The sequence below is a fragment of the Equus quagga genome, chromosome 1 (genome assembly GCF_021613505.1).
Source record: "Equus quagga isolate Etosha38 chromosome 1, UCLA_HA_Equagga_1.0, whole genome shotgun sequence".
In the NCBI taxonomy this organism is placed as follows: domain Eukaryota; kingdom Metazoa; phylum Chordata; class Mammalia; order Perissodactyla; family Equidae; genus Equus; species Equus quagga.
The window spans coordinates 127,725,280-127,751,118 of NC_060267.1; the positions used below are offsets into that span (position 1 = coordinate 127,725,280).

The 25,839-nt window shown below is 40.2% G+C and overlaps 1 protein-coding gene across 3 annotated transcripts in view; it reads left to right on the top strand.

Moving 5' to 3' along the window:
- FHIT (fragile histidine triad diadenosine triphosphatase) overlaps positions 1-25,839 on the top strand; it is a 1,344,516-nt gene that overhangs the window by 1,164,488 nt on the left and 154,189 nt on the right. For all 3 annotated transcript variants that reach the window (XM_046685108.1, XM_046685118.1, XM_046685128.1), the window contains one exon: positions 8,178-8,246. In XM_046685108.1, coding sequence (XP_046541064.1) covers positions 8,178-8,246 — 69 coding nt within the window. The remainder of the gene's footprint in view (positions 1-8,177; positions 8,247-25,839) is intronic.

The window sequence follows — 25,839 nt, forward strand, 5'->3', positions numbered from 1 at the left end:
CACCCATCCATCCACCCATCCATCCATCCACACACCCATCCATCCACCCATCCATCCATCCACTGAGCATTTACACAATGTGGCCTCTAAGCTAGAAACCTGGAGTGAGGGAAGGAAATAATCAGGAGAAAAATGCATTAAGGAATAGCCCAGAGTTCCAGAATAACGGAAAAGAGAAACCTGTAATTATCGATACTTTATGGTTAAATGCCATCATTGAGATACACACAAAAAATCAAAGGAGCCCTGGAGAGTCTGAAGGCTACATGGAGGAGGCGACATTTGAACTGGCTCTAAAAAACTGAGGCGAAGTGGAGAGAAGGAAAGGGAAAGGAGCTGCATGTAGAGGGAAGAACACTTTTAAATTTTTCCTACTGAGACTGTACTGTAAACACAGCAGCTACAATGATAGCTGATAAAATACAAGGGTGACAAATCCTGAAACGTTTTTTATATCTCTTGAAAGTCGTTTTATTTATTTACTGGAGGTATCACTGAGGCGCTGGCCCTGCCGCAGCAAGCAGAGCTAGTTTCACAGAGAACCTCTGGCCTCCTGCACGTGGAGCTGCACAGGAAGACTCTTTACCTGAACGGTCTACCGGGGCTTCCACCTGTCTTGTTGCATGAGCATAACCTAATACAGCAGGAATGACCATATGAGGTTTATCATGGTTTTGTAGATCTTGCTTGAGTTTGTCAACTTTTTTAAGGGAAATGATTATAAATTCTACTCTTTTCTTGCTGAACCATTTTAAGAACCAAAGCTGTTATGTTACTGAAAATCAATCATTAGCCAAAAGATAACAGAATATTTGTACAAGACTGATTCTTACATTTATAGGAAATCTGTTGTCTCGTGGGCCTCTCTTGCAGGAGTGCTTAATAGCCTAAGGGCGAGTGGTATGTGGGGTGGTCGGCTTGTCACTTCTGCTAGGCTGTTTTTACTTCTGCAAGAGTGCTGATAGTAAGTGTCATACCTGGGCCTTGGAATCGAGCAAATCTACTTACTCTACCTCCCTGGGCCTCGATTTCTTCATCTCTAACTTCTCTCATCTTGCCTCATCTGGGAAGTGCTAGAGATAAAACCAGCATCCTAATGCATAAGATTATTGTGCGGACTGTATGAAATATGCAGACAAAGTGCTTAGACCAATGCTGGCATATTCTAAATAGTCAGTAAATTCTAGCAATTGCTTTATTACAAGACAGAAGTTCTGAAAATATTTTTGACAACCTGCTTCTGCTGCACCCCGGAAGGCTTGGTTCTGCAGCAAGGCTTGCTAAATATATTCCCGTCTGGACCATCGCCAACCCCAAAACTTATGTTTTCTTCATGGTTAGATTCTGCCTTACTTGGTGTGGGGAGGCCTCAACTTCTTTTACTAAGTTTCGGGTCACCATGAAAACACTGCCAGCTACTTAGTTCCAAAATAAATGTTACTAGAAGCACCGGTGCTCACAGGGCCTTGAGGACACCTTGACATGGCCAACTCAAGTATAAATTAAAATTTATAAAGAATAAAATTAGTGGGCTTTCAAAAGGCACAGGCCAGTGGTGGTTCCTGACCCTCTTGTCAACGAGTTCTTTCCTTTAGAATATCGATGATGCTGAAGCAGCTGGCATGCTTTTCATGAAGAAGAGGAAACACAGTGCTTTCCATGTGCCCATACTGTCCCAGTCAAGTTGAAAAACTTTAAGAAAAAAAGGTTAAAAACCAATTCAGTTTCAAAAAAAACCTCCCAGAATTTGTGGAAACCCTCCCAGAGTTTCGTGGCTTAACAATTGTGTTTTTAAGCCATACATCACCGGAGATGCTCCAATTGTGAGTTATAATAATCTATCATGAGGGGGATGGGGCTCTCATGATATATGGGTGCAGTACATCATCTCAGCATCCCGGCTGCGATGATGTATGGCTCCAAACCACAATGAGAGTTTAAAGGAGCTTTTAGCAACCAATCAGCTTTAAATTTCAGATTTTCTAAAAATTAAAGTCTTTTCAGTTCAAAAAAGAAAGATGATGGAATCTGATGCTGTGTAAAGTGTCGCTGAACTCTGTGAGCTTGGGTGTGTGTCTTCTCCTTTTGGCTTTAAGCTCACAAGGTAGAAGTAATTGGCAGACTCTTCTTCAATCCCTCCTGCACGAGAACAGAAGCCCAGGGCACTGAGCAAACATGAGCCAGTGTCAATGCATCTGTTTTGCCCATCAATTTCCCCATCTTCCACACTGCAAGCCTGAGAGTAGCCTGTCTTCATCCCAAAGTACGAGGTCACATAAGATGCTGTGATAGACATTGGGTAAACCCAGGAGAGATTATTTTTGTTCTCTTTGTTTTAAGGAGCTCTTTCACTGAAATTCAGAACAAAAATAACAGATAAAAAGTAGATCAACTTCCTTACCCAGTGCTCACAAATTCAAAACAGAGCATCCAGGAGGAAAACTCACCTTTTCTATCATTTGTTTTTATAAAGTAAGGGAAGCACTGATTGCAAATGAGAAGAAACATAAAAGGCGAGTGGCATATGGGCTGTTCCTCCCAGCAGGAAATGGGAGCTAGTGTCATAGTTCCATCACCTTTCCTGTTTTAACGATGTGTTTATAAGATGGTAATGTTGCTTATGAGAATGTGCCCACTTTGTTTAAAAACCACTCACTTTGGGGGGCAAGGGAATCATTATCAATTAAGCAAGCAGGTGCTGGGAGAACTTCTCCTCCTCCTCCTTCTTTTTTCAGTTCTACTGCAAAACACAAAACAAAATGAGAAATCTCCCTACTGTTTGTGTAATAGACCCAAACAGGAACAGCAAGAGGGAGACCATTACATTTCAAGTGGCTTCTTCCATTTTCCTTTACTCAGTGAATTAAAGGGGAGACTGGTGGGAGAGTTACTGCCATGGGGAGAGAGACATCTGGGCACGAGGAATTAACAGTCTCCCTTCCCATTATCTTGCCTCTAGCTTTTCACTCCGTTGGCATCCTCCAGTAGATTCTAACTCGCAAATTACTACAGATGTTTGGTGTCCATCTACTATCCCTCCCTGACTTGCAAAGGGCAAAACATCCCGTTTCCACCAAACAGAACCATTTACTGTCTCACCTTCTTTTCTCCTATAACAGTAGCTTAATTATATAATCTAGGTAACAAAGACATGGAGATAAATGCATCTCTCGCTACTCGGAGGCTGTCAGCTGAACAATATGAATGAGGCAGGCCTGGTGTCTAGAGAGGTGTGGGCTATTTCATTGGTTGTTAGAAGAATCCCCCAAATTTAGTCCACTTGCTGAAAAACACCAATATATCATTTAATTGTTTATTTCTCATAAGGTAAAAAGCTTTACTTAGGGGCTGGCCCCCTAGTGTAGTCGTTAAGTTCAGTGTGCTCCACTTTGGCAGCCCGGGTTTGCGGGTTTAGATCCTGGGCATGGACGTATACCACTCGTCAGCCATGGTGTTGTGGTGACCCACATACAAAATAGAGGAAGATTGGCATAGATGTTAGCTCAGAGCTAATCTTCCTCAAGAAAAAGAGGAAGACTGGCAACAGATGTTAGCTCAGGGTGATTCTTCCTCAGCAAAAAAGCAAAGCTTTACTTACACATTTCTGGTACCTATTTTTAAATTATTTTTAACTATAACATTAGTTACCATTTATGTGGGAACATTCTATGCTAGTAACGGTGCATATATATTTGCAAGGGTGGCCTCCTGAGAGATGGTGTCATTTGGTAGCGAAGAGCAAATTCCAAGAACAAATTCTGACGACAAGACTCAGGTTCAGATTTCAGCTCCCAGTCATTCTCAGTAGGACCCTGGGCAAGCAACTTAACCTCTTTGGGTCTATTTTGTCACCTGGAAATGGTGATGCATTTATTAACTGCCTCTTGGGAATACTGTAAGGATTAATTGAAATGGTGATATAAATCAGCCCAGGAACTGACATGTAGTGAGCTTTCAATAAATGTTAACAACAACAATTACTACTACTAATGGTAATAATAATAATTGTAGAAATTAGTAGGCTTAGGAAACTTAAGCCAGTATTTCCCCAAAATTAATTTACTCCCTTCTCTGCAGCTACTGCTGTTGATTTCTTTGCAAAACTCCTTTTCCCTGCAAAAGCTGTCTGTGCTTGTTTATATCCCTTTCTTCATCTTCCATTGTCTCTTAAATCCACTTCGTGGCGTTTTTTTTTTAATAATAGCTTTACTGAGATGTAATTCACATACGATAAAATTTACTCTTTTAAAGTGTACAATTCAATGTTTTTTAGTATATTCACAAAGTTGTACAACAATCACAACTATCTAATTCCAGAATATATTCACCATCCCAAGAAGAAACCTCATGCCCATTAGCAGTCACTCCCCATTTCCCCTGACAACCTCTAATTTACTTTCTGTCTCTATGAATTTGCCTTTTCTGGACATTTTATATAAATAGAATTATACAATATCTGGCCTTTTGTGTCTGACTTCTTTCACTTAGCATAATTCACTTAGAATAATTCTTTCACTTAGCAATACTTTATTCCTTTTTATGGCTAAATCATATTCCATTGTCTGGCTATACCATATTTTGTTTATCCAATCATTACTTGATGGGCATTTGGGTTATTTTCCCTGTTTAGCTGTTATGAATAATACTGCCATAAAAATTCATATATAACTTTTTCTGTGGACTCATGTTCTCACATCTCTTGGGTACATACTTAGGAGTGGAATTCTCGGTCATATGGTAATTGTGTGTTTAACTTTTTGAGGAACTGTCAAGCTATTTTCCAAAGCAGTAGCACCATTTCACATTCCCACCAATAGTGTATGAAGGTTCCAATTTTCCATATTCTCACCAACACTTGTTATTGTCTTTTTTTTATTGCCATCCTAGTGAAAGTGAAGTAATATCTCAATGTGGTTTTGATTTACATTCCATTAGTGACAAATGATGTTGGGCATCTTTTCAGTTAAGTTTCTATCCCTCCAATTTCACTGAAACCAACTCAAGCTTTCAACAGCTCTGAGACTGTTGATTATACCTTCCTTCTTGAACTGTTTTCTTCTCCCCACTTTAGAACTTACCCTTTAAGTTTCTGGATTGCTAACTGAACAAACTTCTCCAAGTGTCTTTTATGTGGGTCTTCTCAGATACTTTAATATGCTAATGAGCATTGTGAAATTTTACTTGACTGAAAAATTTTTTGGTGTGGAATGTGTCCTGGATTTTTTTAAATACTCTTCCAACTCAAGCAGCTACACTGCTTGAAACCCTAGCAAAAAATAAACCCTAGCAAAATTTTGGAGAACTTTATTAATTAGAGCTTTTGTGAGCACTTAGAAAACTAAGTTGTGATCACCAGTGCACGATATGAATTCACTAAGAACAAGTTATATCAAATTATCCCCATCTGTGTTGTTCATGGGTTTTTATCAGAATTCCACTCTATTGGAAGACCATGGCAATTCCTTCACGTGGCATTTCCTTCACAACAGTGAGGTTTTGAGCTGACTTTATCATGATTCCCTTTTCTGAGAAGCTGAGTGGTTTGTCTGGATCTTGTGATCAGTCTGTCACTTAAGAATTCATGTCAAGATATCAGGCTGGGTTGAGATCTATGCCTTTGGGGAAAATCACCTATACAGGGAGCTGTTTGCTGTCGTCAGTGTCACAGTGAATTTCAAGTGATTACCAATGATCAAGAGTGGCATTTCCAGGACTGAGTGCTAGCAGAGCCTATAGAAATAGCCCTGAATGCTAAACCCAGGCAAGCAAGGTAAAGAAAAGGAGGCATGGGATGGGCCTGATCCCAGGAGGTTCCCCTAATGCGAGTTCACAGCCAGCCATATGTCATTAGTGGACAAGAATAGGCGTATCCCTAAGGACAAGGCATGGAGGGTGACCAGAGTACAGGAAGCCAGGGGAGTATTCAGTAAAAGATCTCCCATAATGCGATAGGGCAGGTAGAACATTGAATGACCTGGATGCCCAGCTTCTCAAAATATGGCCCTGGACCAACAACATTAGCATCACCTGGGAGCTTGTTAGAAATGCAAATTTGGGGGGCCTGGTGATCTGTGATTCACCAAGCCCCAGGTACATGCTTAAATTTGAGAACTGCTAGTGGAAGCAACAGAAACAAGCTTTAGCAACAGAGAAACTTTAACTGTGCCTCGTTCAAGGAGCTTCTTAGATGTCTTCCCTGCTAAAGTGGGAACCAATCCCTGAATGTGATCTCTACTTGGTCTGCAGATTAAAAAAAAAAAAAGATAAATAAAAAATAAGAGAAATACTACTGCAGCTGTGTGAATTTAGTGCTATGTACTAAGCAGCACGTTAGGCATATACTTAGCAGATTTTATCCTCTGAACAACTCTGTGAGGTAAAAACTGTTGTAGTCTCCATTAAAGATGAGAATACTGAGCTGTAGGCCTTACAAGTCAAGGCCACATAGCTAGTAAGTGATAGGTCCAGGATTTGCATTAGTCAGTTTGACTATAGAACACTGATCTGGAATACCTGGTTATTAGAAAGTACAAGGGCAATGATGGATGGATGGATGGATGGAAGTAGGGAAAGAAAGAAGGAAAGGAGGAAAGAAAGAGAAAAGGAAGAAAAGAGAAAAGGAAGAAGGGAGGAAAGGAGAGCAGCAGGTTTTGGAGTAAAGAGTAAGTGAAGGCTCCTTATAAGGGTGGGCTATTTCCTTGAACTGCGGCATCGTTCTGGGCTTGCTCATTGACTTCAATAAATTTCAGCCTGGGCCCGTCCTACACTGCTTTATCCTAAGCATTTGGTTCTATGGGTAGTTTGTGATTTATTTTTCCCTGTTTCTCTTTTCTCCCTCTCTCCCTTGCTCACATAGTCTTTGTGACTTAGGCATACGCTTGTCCTAGTTGCTGAGGAATCCGTGACTGGCTTCTTCATTGATTGGAGACTAGTCTGGCAAAGACATGTCACCCCTTGGGGTCTGTGTGCTCAGGGGCTGAGTCAAAACTCCTCTCTGCTTCGCTCACCATGAACAGCCTTGTTTTCTGCCTCTGCTTTAATAGCATATCATTTCCCCTCCTTCAGCAGCAAAGCCACAGGGACGCTTAATCTCACATCCTCCGGAGGCCCTTTGGAGGCTTGGAGCCTGATGCTGTAATCAAGAAGGGCTGGGTGTGGTCAGGGACAAGGTTTGATTCTTTGTCTGCCTCTCCACATTGAGGCTTTTCATTTTCACATTCCTCCCCATGGTTTGTAACGTGGTAACATAGCTCAAGGGCAGGAACAGATTTGACTTCCTCCTAGGTACAACAGAGGCTCTTTGGAAAGTAAAACTCTCAAATGGCAGTTTAGCCTTAAAGAATGTATTGAATGAGATATGCTGTGTGCCTTGATTCATGATCTCTACATAATAGCATTACTATGTATATTACCTGGGTGCTTTAGTAGACTAGGAAATGGGCTGTTTAAAAGATTAACTTCACAGAATCAGTGCATGTGGTGATAAAGATGGGGACAAGAGCTGGAGGATCTGGCTTCTTGTGCTGGCTCCGCCACTTCCTGTGGGGCTGTGACATCTCTGAGTATAGATTTCCTCATCCGTAAAATGGAGATCATAGTAGAACTTTCCTCACGGGATTATTCAGAGTATTACATGAGATAAATGCCAAGCACAGAGCTTTCTTATCATAGTAAAAGCTCAATAAATGAGAAGTGTTTATATTATTATTATACGATTATTATTTGAAGGCCTGATTCTATAGTTTGGCCCATCCTCCTTCCCACTCTCACTCATTTTGCTCTTTACTTATATAGTTCTCTGTTAGCCAGTTCTTATTTCTTGTCAATTTCAGAGTCTCTATGGTCACCTTTTAAGATGTGCTGTCATTTCAAAGTGCTGGCTAAATACAACTAAGACTGACAACTATGAATAATTCCACAGGGCCCCTAAAACACTCTGGCACTTCACTCAGACTCTCATATATGTCACCAAGTCATTCTCTCTTGTTTTGTGCCTCCCTATTCTCTGCAGATTTCAGATATAGTTACCGAAAGTGAGCAGGCGAACATCATCTTCCTCTGAAAAATAATCCAGCAGGAACCAGTGTGGAGTAATTGGGTTTCATGTGAGCATCACTGTCAAGTCTAGAAATATATGGGGAGATAATCACTTTTATTTTTTTCTTGCTCATTTTCAGCACGTTCACATCCACGTTCTTCCAAGGAAGGCTGGAGACTTTCACAGGAATGACAGCATCTATGAGGAGGTGGGTCTGCTCTTTCTGATCTTATTGTTTGATCACAGGGGCTGTCGGTGTGATGAAATCAACCTAAAGAACCAGGTATCACCCTGAATATAAGGTCTTAAATGGAATTCCAACTAATAATACTCGGGAAGTGACAGTAGAGGCCGAGGAGTCAAGAATGGCCATTATGGGAAACAAGGACAAACGAATTTATAATAATTTTCTTTTTCAAACGAAACGAGGGAGAAATTAAGTATCCTTGTGATATCTGCCCTGTTATTTACAGGATGCTAAATATTTGCATGGAAGTGTGGCACAGAATCTCCATAGGAGAAAATCTATAGCGCCACCAGTGGAAATCATGATATATGACTTTTTTAGTCAAATATCACATCTAATTTTAAAAATACTTTGGAACGCGACTTGTGTCTCCTAATAGCATTTATTCAAAGTGGAACTTTGAATTATTGTCAGTGGAAACTACGTTAGTTTGAATGATATGAGTGTAACCCATGTATCATAAACATTTTAGCAGTTAGCTGATTTCTGGATGCTTCCATTCAAAGATACAAGAAACCACCACAAGTATGAATCAGCAAGAGCCAGGTGATCTGCTCCTAAGGTCTTGTGTACATAAGAGCCTTCAGGTGTCTGTCTGTACTATGTGGAGCATAGAGCTTATGATGGATAAAGCTGGTATAAAATAGATAATTTCACTTTAACTGTCTCTTCTAGCCTGGGTAGAGCAAATATGTTCCCTACACGTAAAAGCTGATCAGATGGCAGTGATGCCCTGGAGAGCTTGGTTGGAAAGGGCTTTGTTGTTTCTGGATGCAGCAAGGAAAAGTGCTGTGATTGATTAGCAATGTCTACCACAGATGTCAAACAGGAAAGAGGGGCCATTTTGGCCATGTATTTGACACTCTGTTTCTAACTCCTTCAGAATAACGTTCAAAGTACATTTTTTATTTTGGTTCTTTACTTGTGGCTCTACTCCTATGATTATCCCCACTTGGTCAGATAGAAACTATTTGTATTTATAGGTGTCTTATTTGTATTGATGCATCTTTTTTGTATTTAGAGGGATTCTTTGCAGTAACTGGGTATTAAAATGGCTACCCAGACCTTGAAAATAAAGAACAAGAGATCAGCCGTTAATAATGAGACATAATTAATTTTTCTGCAACTCAGTGGCTCCTTTGAAGTGACTGTTATTATGCCTTTGGGACACTGCTCACTATTTTGTGCTTCCTGTTTTCCAAGAGCTGCGGTAGACCTGTGTAGAGTGGAAATACTCTTGTGACTGGTCCCTAAGTTCTGGTCTGTGGACCAATTGCTGCAAATCGCAGTTCCCAGGAGGTCCCATCCCTAGTGATTCTGACTCAGTAGATTGCAAAGGCACTTAGGAATCAGGAAGTATAAGGTATAAGAAAATCCCGAGGAGATTCTGATCCATGGCCAGGTATGGGAATAGGCTCTCTCCCAAATTTGTGCTTTCTCAAAGCTATATACTATAATATTGTAATTTGAACTCATTTTCAGTGGATGTGGAATGCGGTTGGTAAAGGCTTAGTTCGAGCAGGAAGAAAATCAGAATTATGGAGTAATTATAAAGAGATGCATTTAAAAAAATACAAGTACTGATCTTATTAGCATAAACTAAGGTTAATAAAATGTTGCCAAGTACAAGCTATTTTAATGAATAAATTAGCACATGATTTATATACAAGTGTATACTGCTAAAGTGGTATTAAAAGTGCTTGAAAACACTGTTTTCTTAGGCTGGACTGTCGCCTTGAAATCTTGTTTATATTCCAAATGCACTTGTGACAGAAGCCGTGGGGCTACATTTCAGTCCAGTGCAGGACACGATGTCCAACACTGGGGTTAGTGTGTGGCCTTTCTCTCCTCCCTTACTCTTTTGTCCTGTGCATGCTGTCACAGTGGCTCAGCCCCACACATGTGGCAACACATGTTCCTACCTCCTACCTATTTGGAGAAGATCGCAGGAGAAGTAATTACTAGAAGAGTTCTTGTTTTGAATCAACTGGTAAGTCATATGTACTACATACAGTACCCACTAAGGGAGACTGTGGTATAAGACTATGAATAAATTGAACTTTGGTGGGGGCCGGCCCTGTTGCTGAGTGGTTAAGTACAGGCACTCCACTTCTGTGGTCCAGGGTTCACCGGTTTGGATCCTGGGTGTGGAGCTACGCACCACTCATCAAGCCATGCCATGGCAGCATCCCACATAGAAGAACTAGAATGACACACAACTAGGGTATACAACTATGTACTGTGGCTTTGGGAGAGAAATAGAAAAAGAAGAAGATTGGCAACAGATGTTAGCCCAGGGCCAATCTTCCTTATCAAAAACCATTAAAAACAAACAAAAAAAGAATAGCCTATAGAGTGAGCCATCCAAAAAGAAAGTGAACTTTGGAAAGAAGGAAAGAAGCAGAATTAAGTTTAAATTCCAGTGCCACTTAGTAACTGTGTGACATTGGATGAGTCACTTAACTTCTGTGTTTTAATTCCCTTATCTTTAAAATGGAGATAATAATACATACACTTTAAAAGATTGTTGTGTGTAAGGTATGACATACTATACATGAAAAGCTTGTTGCAGGGATCGGTGCATACTAAGCATTTATAATAGGTAGCTGTTTGTGTTCTTATTATCGTTATTAATTTTGTTTTTAAAAAACCAGCAAACATGGGTAAATGGGGAACCTGGTTTCGCAGCCAGGTCCTTGGGTGCTCCCAGTCTGCTCTCTTTCCAAAGGTCAGATTTCCCATTTTCCCTCTGCCTTTAACCACTCATTCTCAGATTCATCTTCCCCTTTGTACAAAAATACTCCTCCAGTTTGAGTACATAATAAGATAGTGTCTAGAATGTGACATGAGGAGCATGAAGCATTGCACAGGCATTATTGGTACAAGGCATAACGTACATTAGACCGAGTGAGCTTAACCAGAAATGATGGGGCAATGAGGGACAATATTCTTTATACTGATGGGAGCATTCACTCCAGATTATGCATCAGTCCATGAAATACAACAAACAGAGTGCCTTGGAGGGCGGGGAGTGGGGAACAGGGACAGCAGGGGATTGAGCGCCATAAAATGTAATTGTATTCCTACTCCTGCAGAAATAGAAAATGATGCCAGAAGAAGCCCTAGATTATAAATTGGCTAGGAGTGTTCTGTCCTCCTTGGGCACCATTGGAAGAGGGATAGTGACACACTGGAGAAGGTTCACAGCAAGGTGATTGGGGTGACAGGGTCTGGAAACAGTGATCGGGGAGTAGTTGAAGGTGGAGATGTGTTGTCTGGAGAAGGGAAGACTGGTAGGGGGAAGGTGGTGACAGGGTCCCTGGTTCTAAATATCTGAAGGGCTGGCAGGTGGAAAGGTATTAAATATGTTCTGTGTGGCTCCAGAGGGCAGATCTGGAACTATTCATTACATGGAGGCAGCTATCAGCTCTACATAACAACAGGTCAAATTGATAGAAACTTCTGAACACTTAGAGCGCCTTGCAGGGGAGTGAGCTTCCCATCGCTGGATCCATGCAAGCACAGAGTGGAGGGCCATAATTCTTCAGGAGGACTTCAACATCCAGTTCTTGGGTGGACCACGTGGTTCTGAGAGTCCTGACTTTACGAATCTGGACTGTTTGATCACGTCTCCATTTTTAGGCTATGCAATTTCCATAACAAATAGTGTGGGTTTTTTCTTTTGTTGTTGTTATTAGCATTACAGCATTTGGGTTACTGTCTAATAAAACAATCTTTTTTGTTTAGATCATGAAAATATAACTCTTCCTTTGGCACAGATGTTAGTTCAATGGCAACCTTCCTCAAGCAAAAAGAGGAAGATTGGTAACAGATGTTAGCTCAGGGCCAATCTTCCTCCCAAATATCTATCTATCTATCTATCTATCTATCTATCTATCTATCTATCTCTTCTTGACTTATGGGAGACCATGCTTTAGTGATTTTTTCTTTCCCAGCCTACTTCCTGTTTTTCCTCCAGCTCGGTGTTGCTGGATGGTCCATGGGTTTGCATGTCTCCTCACGTGTGTTTTCTTTTGCTTGCAAAGTATTTTTTTATTAAGTCTGAATGCTATTAGACATGTCACTCATTCTCTAGGTCACTATGTTCCCACCACTCCCTTTCTCTTACTGAGGCTTGCCCCACTCGTCTATCCTTTCTGCCATAAATGCCCAACCCCTGAAGGCATTTGAGTTTGAGATCCCTGCTTATTTCATGGGCATCTCCTATTCTCTCTACCACTGAAATATTTCTATTCCCAAGTGTCCCCTGTCTAGTCCACTGTGTGTGCACTTATCTGTAACATCCATTTCACCTCTTTGCTTACTCATTTATAATGATATGGCCGTGGATGAGTTCTTTAACTTCAACAGTGGGTCCTGCCTACCTCCCCAGCTCCTGTTAGTCTCATTCTCTCTCACTGCTTGCTTTTGTCAAATACATTATTCTTGTTCTCACCTCAGGGCCTTTGCACATATTGTTTTCTTTTCCTTAACTTCTTTCATCTTCTTTTCCCCTTCATGTAGCCTTCATATCTTCTTCCAAATCTCAGCTCCCCCATTGTTACTTCCTCAGAGTCCCTTTCACTGGTCGTCCTACCCCGTCTAAGACAGCTAATCCCCTATCCCCTCCATGGTAAGCCTATCATATTACCATGTTTATTTCCTCCTTGACACTTACAACACTTGAAATAACTTATTAGTTAACTATTCAATGCCTGCTTCACACACTACACTGTAAAGCCATGAGAACAGGGACCTAATCTGGCATAGAGTGGGTCTTCAATAAATATTTATTAAACGAATGAATACCTGAAAGAACAAGATGTTGAACAAGATGTAGAGGAACTTGAAATTCCCTCTTAATCCTAACATAATTTAAAAGGAGAGAACATCTTAGTTTTTCAGAAGGTCAATTTATTAACTCATAGCTACATCAAGTGAGATTCTGACATCGTGATGTCAGCCATCTGAGGTTAATTTAACGGAGCATTGATGGAATGGAGTCTCTTGGTCAGACCTCAGTGTGCAGATGGCTGCAAATTGTGGCACATCAGAAAGGCTTGGCAAAGTAATTATAAACCTTGTCTGATTGCTAAGCAAGTCTCGTAGGTACATGTCAAAGTTGATAAGTAACTTGCCTCCACCAAAACCCAGATTTGTGTGACTGTAACAAATACAGATGTGGGATTTGCTGAAAGCACGCTCAAGAGCTTCCCTTCCTTTCTTTCCGACCTTGATCATCATCTCTGAGTTTATCTTCACTTGCTCTTCCTCCAGCTCTCTGTCCTGGATTTGTCTTTATGTGTTTTGTTTACTGATTTATCTTCCCCATTTCAGAGGATGAGTCTCTCTTCTCTCCCTCAAAACTGAGTCCAAACTCCACCCTTTCCAAGACAGAATCTCTTATAAAGCCCTTTCTTAATGGTTCTCCATGCAGATCTTATTTATCTGTTGCTCCCAAATCCTTCTTACATCTGTGTTGTTTAAATTTCCATGAATTATGTGAGGCCTTCTCTGAACTCAGTGGGCCCTCTGTTATCTTGACAAGTTGAAGAAGATTGTGATAATGACATAAATGTGTCCTTGGATAAAAGAGCATGTAAAGCTAACATGGGGGAGGGGTACAACCATTGCCTAACACCATGGTACATTATTTTATTAACTCGGTAAGGCTTACCCTACCTGTGTCTCAAATAAGTAACTCTCATAACTGTATTGGGCAATTCATCAAATGTTTATGTGTGACATTGAATGGTTGTGATTGTATACTGTATATAAAACCAATTACTGATGAAGGAAGTGACTATTTAAAGCAAATGGGAATAGCAATCAGCAGTTGGACAAATTCAACCATGAATTTCATAGACAGAGCAACTATAGGTTCAAGCATGTCATGGGAAACAATTGCTTGGCTTAACACAATGCATGAAGAAAATCAATTTGCTAAAACACAGGTCATTTGGCCCTGAGGGCTGGAGAGAAGTATTATATAACTAATAATATTTATTGTGGAACTTGGATCTCTTTTGTATGCCCTTTGACAATGGGCTCAAAGTCCATGGGTCCCCACTTGACTCTCCAAAAAGAAAGGAATGTTTCGGTGAGACAGTTAATTAGACTTTTTTCCTCTGGGTTCAATGATATCTTCATGCTGAGGGATACGTTTTTGAGTGTTTGAGAATTTGGAACAAAGAGAAAACTTTGTTACCTCTTGTTAAGAATAAAATAAGAACTCCATGGGTTCTTCTAAATTCATGAGAACTTTTAACTCAAAAAATCTGGATGTGATATAACCAACAAACAAAGTATAGTAGTGATAGTTTAATCATCTGTGACCTCAAATTCTCCCCAAATGGATCTCTGAATGCTCTTTGCCTAACTATTTTAATGATAAGAGAACAGGGTAGACATCTGGTTTACCCTTTTCTTTGTCAGATTATTACTCTGTTAAGGCTCTATGTCCCTTGGAGGAGAGGAACATAAAATTAGCAGAGAAGCATTTATCTGGTTAAAAATTATTCCTGCACATTTTTCCTAGTAGAGATACGAATTCAGGGAATATACAATTCAGATTAGTTCCATTTGATGGAGTCAACCACATGTGGAATCTTGAGAAGCATGGAGGGCTATTATGGTGGTGATGGTGGGCTGGGGGCCTCCAGAGAAAACTATGAAGTCATTGGATAGTTAAGGGAAAAAACAAAGCAGAGGACAGAAGAGTGGCTGATGATGAGAGGACAGGTATCTACAGGATGAGTCCCAAGGCATAGGATGCCCCCTCTATGGGTTCTCCCGGAGTTGGCATGGAGAACTGCTACCCTGGGTGTTTTCCCAGAACTGCTCTCCTCTCTCATTTGAATATGCTCAATTGCATGTTAGTGAGAAATAAGCAAGGAAAAAACTAGATGTCAGTCTATCCTTAGTGCCAAAGTAAAACCACTCCATCAAACCGCTCCCTGCTGTCTGTCCTCATTGTTTTCTACACAGGGCTTTGTTGTAGAGTCCTATCTGCCCTCCACAGTGAACTGTCTCTCCAACAGACATTCCAGCAGAAATCTATAAGGTGCTTGCTAGTGAGTGGCAAATGCCTGCTCCACGAGTCCTTGTTGCTGGTGTCTATCTGACTTCCTACCTGCTTCTCACAGCACTGTTCTCAGTCACACAGTGACTGCAGTCACGCCTCAGTTAACATCAGTACTTGAAGATTGGGCCATTTGTGTATTTTAAAAAATCTTAATTAGATTTATATTCAAGGTTCTTGACATAATTATTAATAAACAGTCACTTAAGAGGAGTATCCAAAAAGTGTTGGTAAATTTGGGTCCTGTGACCCACTAAAGCAAACTAGCAAGATCTCACATAAGATACTTTTCTGATCAGTTTTATTTAGGGAGTGTGGGAAATAGGGATTGGAAAAAAGTTGTAGGAGAAATAAATTATGAGCAGAAATGGAGAAACACAGCAAGAAGAAAAGAGATATGAATTAAGCATTGACACTTTTCTATCAATATAAATTATAATGGCCTCAAAGAGAAAAGCCCCCAAACATTTGACTTGATCTCTCTTTTAAAGAAGAAAAGCAAAATAGGCAAGAATTAGGGGGGAAAGGTAGATAAAAACTAACATATAATTTTAAAGCGCCAAAGCATTTGAAATGTTTTTGCTTTTCAATTATCATCTGCCGTTAATTAGACAAAAGACTAATAGACTTATTTTAAATAACTTTTATAAATAAATTCCATTACCCCTTAGCTTGGAGCAAGGCTCGTTCTTTGAAACTTTCATATGCCACTTGCCAGCAGACAAGAACAATAAGGCCTCCAAGTTGCCTGCTTCAAAGAAGGCACATACAGCCCTGGAAACAGTGTGGCATTTGGAATCCCAGCTTGTACACCCAAAATGTGGTTGTACTTCTGTTACCATCAGGTGACGTCTACCATCAATGTCCCCAACCTGTACTTTGTACATTATGTTTTAGAATAGAACTGCCCAATAGAAATATAATGTGAGTTACATATGTAATTAAAAATGTTTTAGCAGCCACATTAAAACAAGTGAAAAGAAATAGGTAAAACTAATTTTAATGATATAATTTTTAACTCAGTAGTGCCAAAAATTATTATTTCAACATGTAACCGATATAAAAAGTATTGAGATATTTACATACTCTTTTTGTGTAAGACTTCCAAATCCAATGTGTATTTTACATTTCCAACATATCTCAAGTCAGACTGGCTGCATGTGGCTAGTGGCTACCAAATTGAACAGTGTAGTGCCAGACTTTCTTTAAATCCAAACAGCTTCATTAGTTTACATAAAGCATAATTTTTATTGATGCAAAATCTCTCAATTTTTTCTAGATTTAGCCCTACAAATCAAGATGACAGTAATTTATTTTTCCTGGCCCTGAAAAGCATAAGATAACACAGGAGCTGTGTCATCAAACAATTGAATTAGGTTCTATCATCCCTGATCACAGAATTTGTTGAAGTTTAAAAAACAAAATGACCTCAGTCATGGATCCCTCCACACAGAGTTTACTTTTATTTTCTATATTTTTGCTACTAATTACACCAGAGATACTCACAAAATAATTCATGGATTTTAGAGGGCAGACAAGCCACCATTTTGATCATTGTTTTGTAGACCATTGCTCTTCTTCCATGGGTGGCCCAATGAAGTATTATTCAGGTGGCTGAAACTTCTTGATCCAGTTTTGGAAAGAAACCCATTAAATGACCTTTTGAGGCAATATCATTTAGGGGTTAAGACTGGGACTCTGGATCCAGATTACTTGGTGTTCAGTATCAGCTTTATGTCCTTGAACTAGTTGCCCATCTTCTCCATATCTCAATTTCCTCCTCTGTAAAGTAGGAATTATGATGAGGCTGCTGTGAGAATTAAATGAGTTATTACACATGAACCCTAGAAAAATCCTGGTAGGAGTTAATGCTCAAAAAATGTTAACTATCATGATTTGTATAATTATTAACATTATTATTGTTGTTATTATTTTCCTAAGGGCATGTCAGAGAGCATTCTAAGGAGTTGGTGGGAATGAGTGAGGAGTCAGAAGCTGGAGCAGGTGACTGGCCAGAGGCCACCTTCTCTGGAGACCCAGGAGGTTTTCCAACTCCCAGGAACCCATCAAGCGGAGATCATACAGTGTCATCACCTATGACTGTCAGCGTGTTTGCCTGTGGGCCAGCAGCCTTCAGAGACACAGCAGCTCAATAATTTGTGAGCACATGAAACTTTTAAGCTGCCAAAAGTACACAGCCCACGCTATTCTGACATTCAAATACAATGAGGAAATCTCTTCTGGAAAGAAAGTCTGACATTATTTTATTTCAAGACTTTCAAATTGCTTTAGCTTACCGATAAGTGACTCCTTTTGGAGATGATGACCCCACAGATTTAGAGGAGCAAGTTGAGAGATGCCAGATTTTCTTTCTAATCAAGAAAATCTAGAAAAGTCTGCTATACCTACATAGCTCTAAATTCTACATATCTGGTGAATACAGTAATCTATTACAAGTGCCTTAATGTTGAGCTTGCAATTTAAATCTTAATATCTCTCATGTTTCCCATATTTGAAATGAGGAGAAAAAAATCTAATATCATTGGGCTTCTTGATTTAAGTTAACAATAATAAACAATTCTAGTTCTTAATCTTTGTTCCTAGGGAGAGGACTAATAAAAAAGTAATAGAATAAGATTATTATTGTCATTTAATGAGAATCCACAATGGGCTGGACTCTGTGCTAGGTGCTAACATACATTGCTTTAATCTTCATAAACCTTGCAGGGTAGGTATTGTTAACACCATTCATTTGAAGCTAAACCTCACAGTGGGTAAGTGTCTGTCTCAGGACTTTATAACCAGCTCTTGGCAAAGCTTGTTTATACCAGTCTGTTTGACTACAAAGCCTTTCTATTTCCGTCACTCTTCTCTTTGGTCTGAGTGAAATATTATCCTTCATTTTTATGGCAAATTCAAAGACAGTGAGGTAAACTATTTTCTTAGAGACCGTGACGTCCAGTTTCCAGATCCTGTTAAGCCTCACAGACATTCACATAGACACACACACCCCACGTCCTAAATTTCTGCTAAAATCTATGGGTCCTGGACATACCGCTGCTAATTAAGCATGTAAGACAGAGTGTAGGAAATTGGCATTTTCCAAAGTTAGATATTTTCTCTGCTTTTAGGATACAACCCACTAGTCCCCAGCAATTCCTTTTTATAGTTTTTTTTTAAAAAAAACGCAAGGAAGTCATCAACATGCTCCAGCCAAGCTTCTACAATTCCCAAGGTCATCCTTTCTGAGCTCGTTTTGTGCACTGAACCTCTTAAATACTTTTGCATGCCTTATAGTGTATTCATGTCATGATAACATACTAAAATATTGAAAAGAAAATTGCTTCCTTTTTTTTTTCTCGAAAAGAAATAGTCCTTGCTTACAACTCTCAATGGAACATAAATATCTTCTAGGCCAGCTGCAACAGTACCTGTTGGAAATCCTTCTTACATTAGCAGTAACTAAGGAACTCGTAGAATATTCCCTTTGCACTGAAATGCAGCCTTGCTCCAGCATCTTCTTTTTCCTTTAAAAGAATTTTGGTTCTTCTTAGAAAACTCTTCAGAGTTATTAAAGAGGAATTCGTACAGTTGAGTCAGATCCATGTATGAACTTCCACTTGGCTTCTCTGGTAATCTTGGCCATTATCGATTGATGTGAAGAGTAAGGCTAAATTTATTTTTAGCAACCTGAAATAAGCAACCTAACTTATTTTCTTAAACTACTTTCCGTCCACATGATGTGTCTACCATTTACATCCTTCCCTGGGTCACTGGGATATTTTCTTCTTTCAGATCTCATCTTAAAATCAAGAGAATGAGGAGCTTGGGGGGGGGGGGCGGGTTTCATCTTTTAGAGATCTGGTATAAGGCTGAATTAGACTTCTTAAGAGAGATTAGAGAAAAGATTCTCTTCAGTCGGTGATAGTGTCAAATAGAGAGGGAGGATATGGTGTGATTATGACACCTGCATGCTGATGAATTTAACACAGCCAATGACATGCAAGTTGGGGCAGTGAGTTATGTTTACCTCCACTGGATCATAAGAAAACTGAGGCCCAGAAAGACCTGGTAACTTTTCTGAGATCACAGAGAGAGTAAGAAACAGACCTGGAATTCATATTCAGCCTATCTGGCTCAGAGTCTGTATTCTCTTTCACTCTGCTGCTTCTGTGAACTCCCAGAGGTGTCTTAATCGCCTTTGTCCTTTCTACCTCCTCACACCCAATAAATTCTGCTATCTAATGGACTAGGGTCTCCAGAGATGTGTGTTGGGCTGAATCCCCAGCCCTCTAAATTCAGACCCTAGTTCTCCCGTTCCCTCAGCCCTATGGCTTTCCTTTATCAGTGCAATTTCTCCCCTTTTTTGGGTACTACCTTCCTTCCTGACAAAACCTCCTCTCAGGGAAGAACCTGTACCTTAATTATAACAACAGTAGTTCACATTTTTAACTTCCAAGAGATGAGAAAGTATTTTTTAGGGGCCGGCCCCGTGGCCGAGTGGTTAAGTTTGTGCGCTCTGCTGCAGGCGGCCCAGTGTTTTGTTGGTTCAGATCCTGGGCGCAGACATGGCGCCGTTCATCCAGCCATGCTGAGGCGGCATCCCACATGCCACAACTGGAAGGACCCACAACTAAGAATATACAACTATGTACCAGGGGGCTTTGGGGAGAAAAAGGAAAAAATAAAATCTTAAAAAAAAAAAAGTGAGTATTTTTTAAACTAGCAGAAGCTGATGAGCAAAGAGTGGGATTTTAAAGCTGGAATATAAGGCCTTAGTCTAGAGGTACAGTGGGACTTTGCTGGTAACTCCAGAATCAAATCACAAAGTCCAGCTCTGGACCTTAAGCTCATTTCTGGAATCTATCTGAAATTAGTTTAAAAAATGGCCACTGAGAGCCCCCACTAGCCCTCTCTAAGATAGACCAATACAAGATAGAACAATCCTCATGCCCCTTCATATTTTGGAATTGTGTTAACACTCTGCCAAGAGAATAATAGGTATTTCTATTTTATCCCCCTCTAGGCTCAAAAATGTTATCTATATCATAGTTTCCAAATTACCTCAAATATATGTCTATAAAACTTATATAACATCTATTTAACTTGAAAAATCTCTACCTGGGAAATAATTTAAATGCCAAATGACAGAGGAATATATTTTAATGGAATATATTCATATATATGAGTGAATGTTTTAAAATAATTTTAATGATATAAAATATTAGGGTATCATATTGAATGAAAAGAATGGCATATAAACCAAACAGAATGGAAGTGCCTGAGCCTAGTAATTAAAAGGGATTGTGGCTGGATAATGGAATCATAGATCACTCTGCCTCTTTCTTCATACTCTTTTGCATTTCCCAAAGTTTATATAAGGAATGCACAATAATTCTGTAATTTAAAGAAAACATTACGGGTCATTTTTTAAAAGTAGACATTCTATGTTCTTTTTCAATCATCGGCAGAGACTAACATTTACTGGTAGCTGGTTGATGAATGTAGTGAAAGAAATTGACTTTAGTTTTGGTAAAGACCTCATGGGAAATACTTGTATATGACCTACCACTTAAATTGAAATACCCAGAGAAATGGCCTTTTGGGGGTTTCCACTCTCTGGTTTGTTAGGAAAAAATATTCTCCAGGACAACATTTCCCCGAGTTCCTGCTGAGAGGCAGAGGGAAGGACACATTAAAATGGTTGATCATACTGAAGAGATACTCTGCAGGCTCGTGTTCTCCATCCATGTTGTCTTGTCTCAGGGTTCTTTTCAATCACCACGGCCTCTCTTACTATGTCTGAGGTTCATTTGAGTAGCCTGTGTTACAGTTATTAATTTCACAATCACCAACTTGACTATATGAAATTGAAATACTCTTTATTCCCAAAGTTCAGTTTAATTTCTGGCTGTGATAGCAAATTGCTTCATTAGCCCAGGGCCAGGTTCTGCTCAGCAAGTTCAGTGCTGTCTCCATCAGTTCAGCCCCCATAATTCAGCCCCGTTCTGATTTACAACCTCTTGGTTCATCGTTCTGCTCCCTGGCACCATTATTAGCCACATGTCGTGTGGAGTGGGCAGTGGTCTTTGACTGTTGTTTCTTTGGCATCTGTTGTCCAAGTAATCTGCCTTGCCTGGTCCTTAGGTGTATCTGTGATCCGTGCTGACACCCATAACAAGGGAAATCATCCTTTGGGGGATGGTGATCATTGGCAACTTGCATCCCTGGGGTGTCCATGGTCCTGACGTGGCCTCTGGTCATAGCACATGAAGGACACTTATTCTGTGCCCCTTACCAGCTTTGTAGCATTCTTATGGACGCAGAAAAGTCTTTCTGTTTTTCCACTTTCCCGAGGTCTGCAGGAGATTAAGGATTCCCTGACAGACACTCATGTTATCATCACAACCTTTCATCCCTCTCTTGGCAGAGCTGTGTACTACCAGAGTTCTAGATGGGAAAAGCAGAGTGCGAGTCCACTCTACTCTTGGATTGCCAAATCCAAAGGGAAGGTTTCCAGCAAATCACCTGTGAAAGGCAGAATAATTGCCTCCCAAGGGCATCTACCTCTGAATCTCCAGAACCTGTAAATATGTTACATGACAAAGAAGAAGTAAGCTAGCAGATGGAATTAAAGTTGCTAACCAGCTAACTTTAAGATAGGAAGATTATCCCGATTATCTCAGTGGACCAAATATAATCACAAGGGTCCTTGAATGTGGAAGAGAGAGGCAGAGGAGTCAGTGTCAGACAGACGCAGCATGAGAAAGACTCCACTGGCCGTTGCTGGCCTTGAAGATGGACGTGGGCCATGAGCCAAGGAATGCAGGCAGCCTCTAAAGCTGGAAAAGGCAAGAACACAGATATTCCCCCAGAGCCTCCGGAAAAGAATGCAGCCCTGCCAACACCTGATTGTAGCCAACCGAGCCCATTTTGGACTTCTGATCTCCAGAACTGTAAGACAATAAATTTGTGTTGTTTTAAGCAACTGAATTTGTGGAAATTTGTTACAGCAGAAAATATCAAACTAATGTATCTCCAAGCCTCTGGATTGAGCCTGGGGTTGAGGGGAAGGGCAGGGGTAGAGCACATTGCTTAGTGTGCCTTCTCATGCTCTCTCTCTCTCAGCTCTGTCCCTTCTCCAGTTTGAAACTCTTTTTTCAAGTCTGGGGATGGGTAGGTAGAGCTATTCAGCCTCCTTATCCCTGTGTGAATCGTTTCTCTCTCACACGGGGGCCGTGCCTTTTGCCCTCAGAAGCTAAGTTGGTGAGGGCAGGAGACTACTACTAAGCAGTAGATGCACTTCCATTTAGTCAGGAGAGGGTCAGGAGGGAAATGGCACACCAGTGATTACTTTGAAATGCCAACTTGCCTCATATGGATAAGAACCGAGCAACAATAACTATGGAGAGAGTAGAAATCTAAGTACCATGGGGCAGTGTGCTCTGACAAAGAGCCCTCAAATTCAGGGAAGGAAGTGACCACCTTCCCTCCTGTAGAGGCTCATGTCCTGGCTCTATTGCTAATGAGACTTCGGTCAGCTCCCTTTGTCTGGGGCTCAGTTTCCCTATCCTCAAACTGAGAGGCATTCATCTCATCTCGGTCACCTCTAAGCACATGTGCAGCTCTGATACTTTGTGATTCCATGACACTAACTAGTTCAATTGAGAAAGAACTACTTGCCCTGAGGACTCCCTCCCTTTGATTTCTACATGGAGGCCACATTAGCATAGCGGAAAGGATATTGACACTGCAGTTGACTTTTAAAATTCAGTGAGAAGGGGAGATAAAATGAAAACACTGCAGATGGGATGTGAGTTCCCTACCATTTCAAAACGTAGACATTTCCACTAAATGTTGGCACAAACTTAAAATTAAATATCATCTTGAGTGCTATTTACAGTTTTCAAAGTGACAACAATCTTCTCTGTCGAAAGGAGGAGGGGCCGTGGTGCTAAGACTGATTGTTATACCTTTGGAATTTTATTTCGTGGATGAAAATAGTAAGAGAATAATTAGTTGGATATGAAAATAATAGGGAGGGGAAATCATGCAGGCAATTGAAACACAGCTGTGACCCCACCCCTGAGTGACTGGGACTTCCCGGAAACAATCTCAAGAAGCGCTATGAATTTGGCTCTTCATCTCATGCAGATTCACTGAATAAACTTTCAGTGTTTGCAATTTTTAGGGGCCCCACATGCTGTGGTTCTTGATACATTTTGAGTTACAAAGCCCTTTGAGAATGCTGCTAAAAGCGGGAAACTCCCCAGCTAAGAAAATTTTAGAAATATTTACACAGATACCTTAAAGATTTGCATTTAATATTAGGATTTTTTTAAGTCCCAGGTTAAGAGCATCCAACTTGAGGTAGAGACAAAAATGTTCTGAAAGTCTAGGAAATTAGTAAGACTGATTTTGTGCAAGAGGTTTTGTACACATACATGTAGGCATACATACATAGACATGTTTACACACACATATTTACACACAAACACACAGAATCAAGGAATTGTGTTTCCATCCTCAAGGCTCACTGTGTCTACTCAAGACCCAGCTCTCTCCACCTGAGAGCATTCGACAGTTCAGTTAACCTCACATAGAGCAAATGTCAGCGACACACAATGTCAGAATATGCAAAGAAGAGGATGGGGCCTTTTGTTTTTCTTTTTATTAAGATTATGATAGTTTACAACCTTGTGAAATTTCAGTTGTACATTATTGTTAGTCATGTTGTAGGTACACCACTTCACCCTTTGTGCCCTCCCTCCACCCCCCTTTCCCCTGGTAACCACCAATCAGTTCTCTTTGTCTATATATTAACTTCCACCTGTGAGTGGAGTCACACAGAGTTCGTCTTTCTCTATCTGGCTTATTTCACTTAACATAATACCCTCAAGGTCTGAGGATGGGGCCTTTTGTAAAGGAAATATTCATGGGCTTCATTAGGGAGCCCATGATTGAACACATCCAGTGGTTGAATCTCTCTCTTTTTAACTACAAGTCCAGTTCCAGAGTCTCACAGTAGCTTTCAGAAAACTGGTCATACAGTTCCACAAAGCATTAGTATTTGCCCTTTTTTTTTTTCACTAGGAAAGATTCACCCTGAGCTAAGATCTGTTGCCAATCTTCCTCTTTTTTTTTCTCCCCAAAACCTCAGTACATAGTTGCATATCCTAGTTGTAAGTCCTTCTAGTTCTTCTATGCGAGCCACTGCCACAGCCTGGCTACTGACAGACAAGTGGTGTGGTTCTATGCCCGAGAGACCTGGACCCGGGCAACAGAAGCAGAGTGCACTGAACTTTAACCACTAGGCCATCAGGACTGGCTTGGTATTTGCACTTTTAAGTTTATTTATGAATTAACTTGATTTCTGATGTTTGATGATTATATAATATCATCATGGTATAGGAAACGATTATCTTGAAACTTACTTATCTTAAATCTTTTTGAAGTGTTAAATGATTTTTAAATAAGTTGTAAGAATTGTATTTTTTTGTCCTGTCTATAATTGGAGGAAGTCACATATTCAATTTCCCTATTCTCTAATATACTTGATTATTTTTAAAGTGCAAGATGACTCATACTATGGCTCTGTAATATCTAAAAGACAGTTTGAAATTTAAAATTTTTAAAGAATCACAGAACTGGTTGATTGCAGAGTGGTTGAAAAAAAGTGATTTTTTTAAAATGTCTGAGTTTACAGATGCATCAGTTTTTCATCTTCAATTAACATTTTATATACTGTCACCTCGTTCATCCCACACACACCTATTAAAGGCTTGCTGCTTGGAAGGCTCTCAGTTAGATTGATCCAGACATCCAAATTCAAGAGATAAGTTGCTCAGACTTCATGCATCTGAAAATAGAATGCATCTCTTCTCCCATAAAATGCCCCCTCTTCCAATCATCCCTACTGTTGGCACTCCCGTTCTGAATAATCCAGGCCAGAAAACTTTGTTCATCTCCAGCTCATTCTTGAATTTCATCTTATGTATACTATCATTCACCAAGTTCTAGTTTGCTGCCAAACACCTCTCATAGTTATTCCTACTCTTGGCTGGGCAGAAGTCCTGGGATTCTGCTTTCCAGGGGTTTTCTGGGGCTTTTGCAAAGCTGCCAAGTCATATCCTTAGTCTACTTCTCTCTCGATTGTGGGTGAAATTAGAGAGAAATCGCATAATTTTGTCAACTCATATTCTTTCCCCAAACTTCTTCTGAAGGTTGGACGGGACATTTTGATGCAACTCCAAATCACCCTCAAATCATCTTCTACTTGTTTTTTTCTCTCCCTCCCTCCTTCCTTTCCTCCCTGCTTTCCTTTTCTTATTGATTGCCTCTTTTAAATCCTGTGGCATGGGTTTTTACTTGATTCTCTATTTAGAGGTTACTGGTAAATTTCTCCTGGTTTTCACCGTTATTTTGTGGTTGTTATTGTTGGTTTTGTTAGGTGTTGAGGAAAGAGGGTGGGAT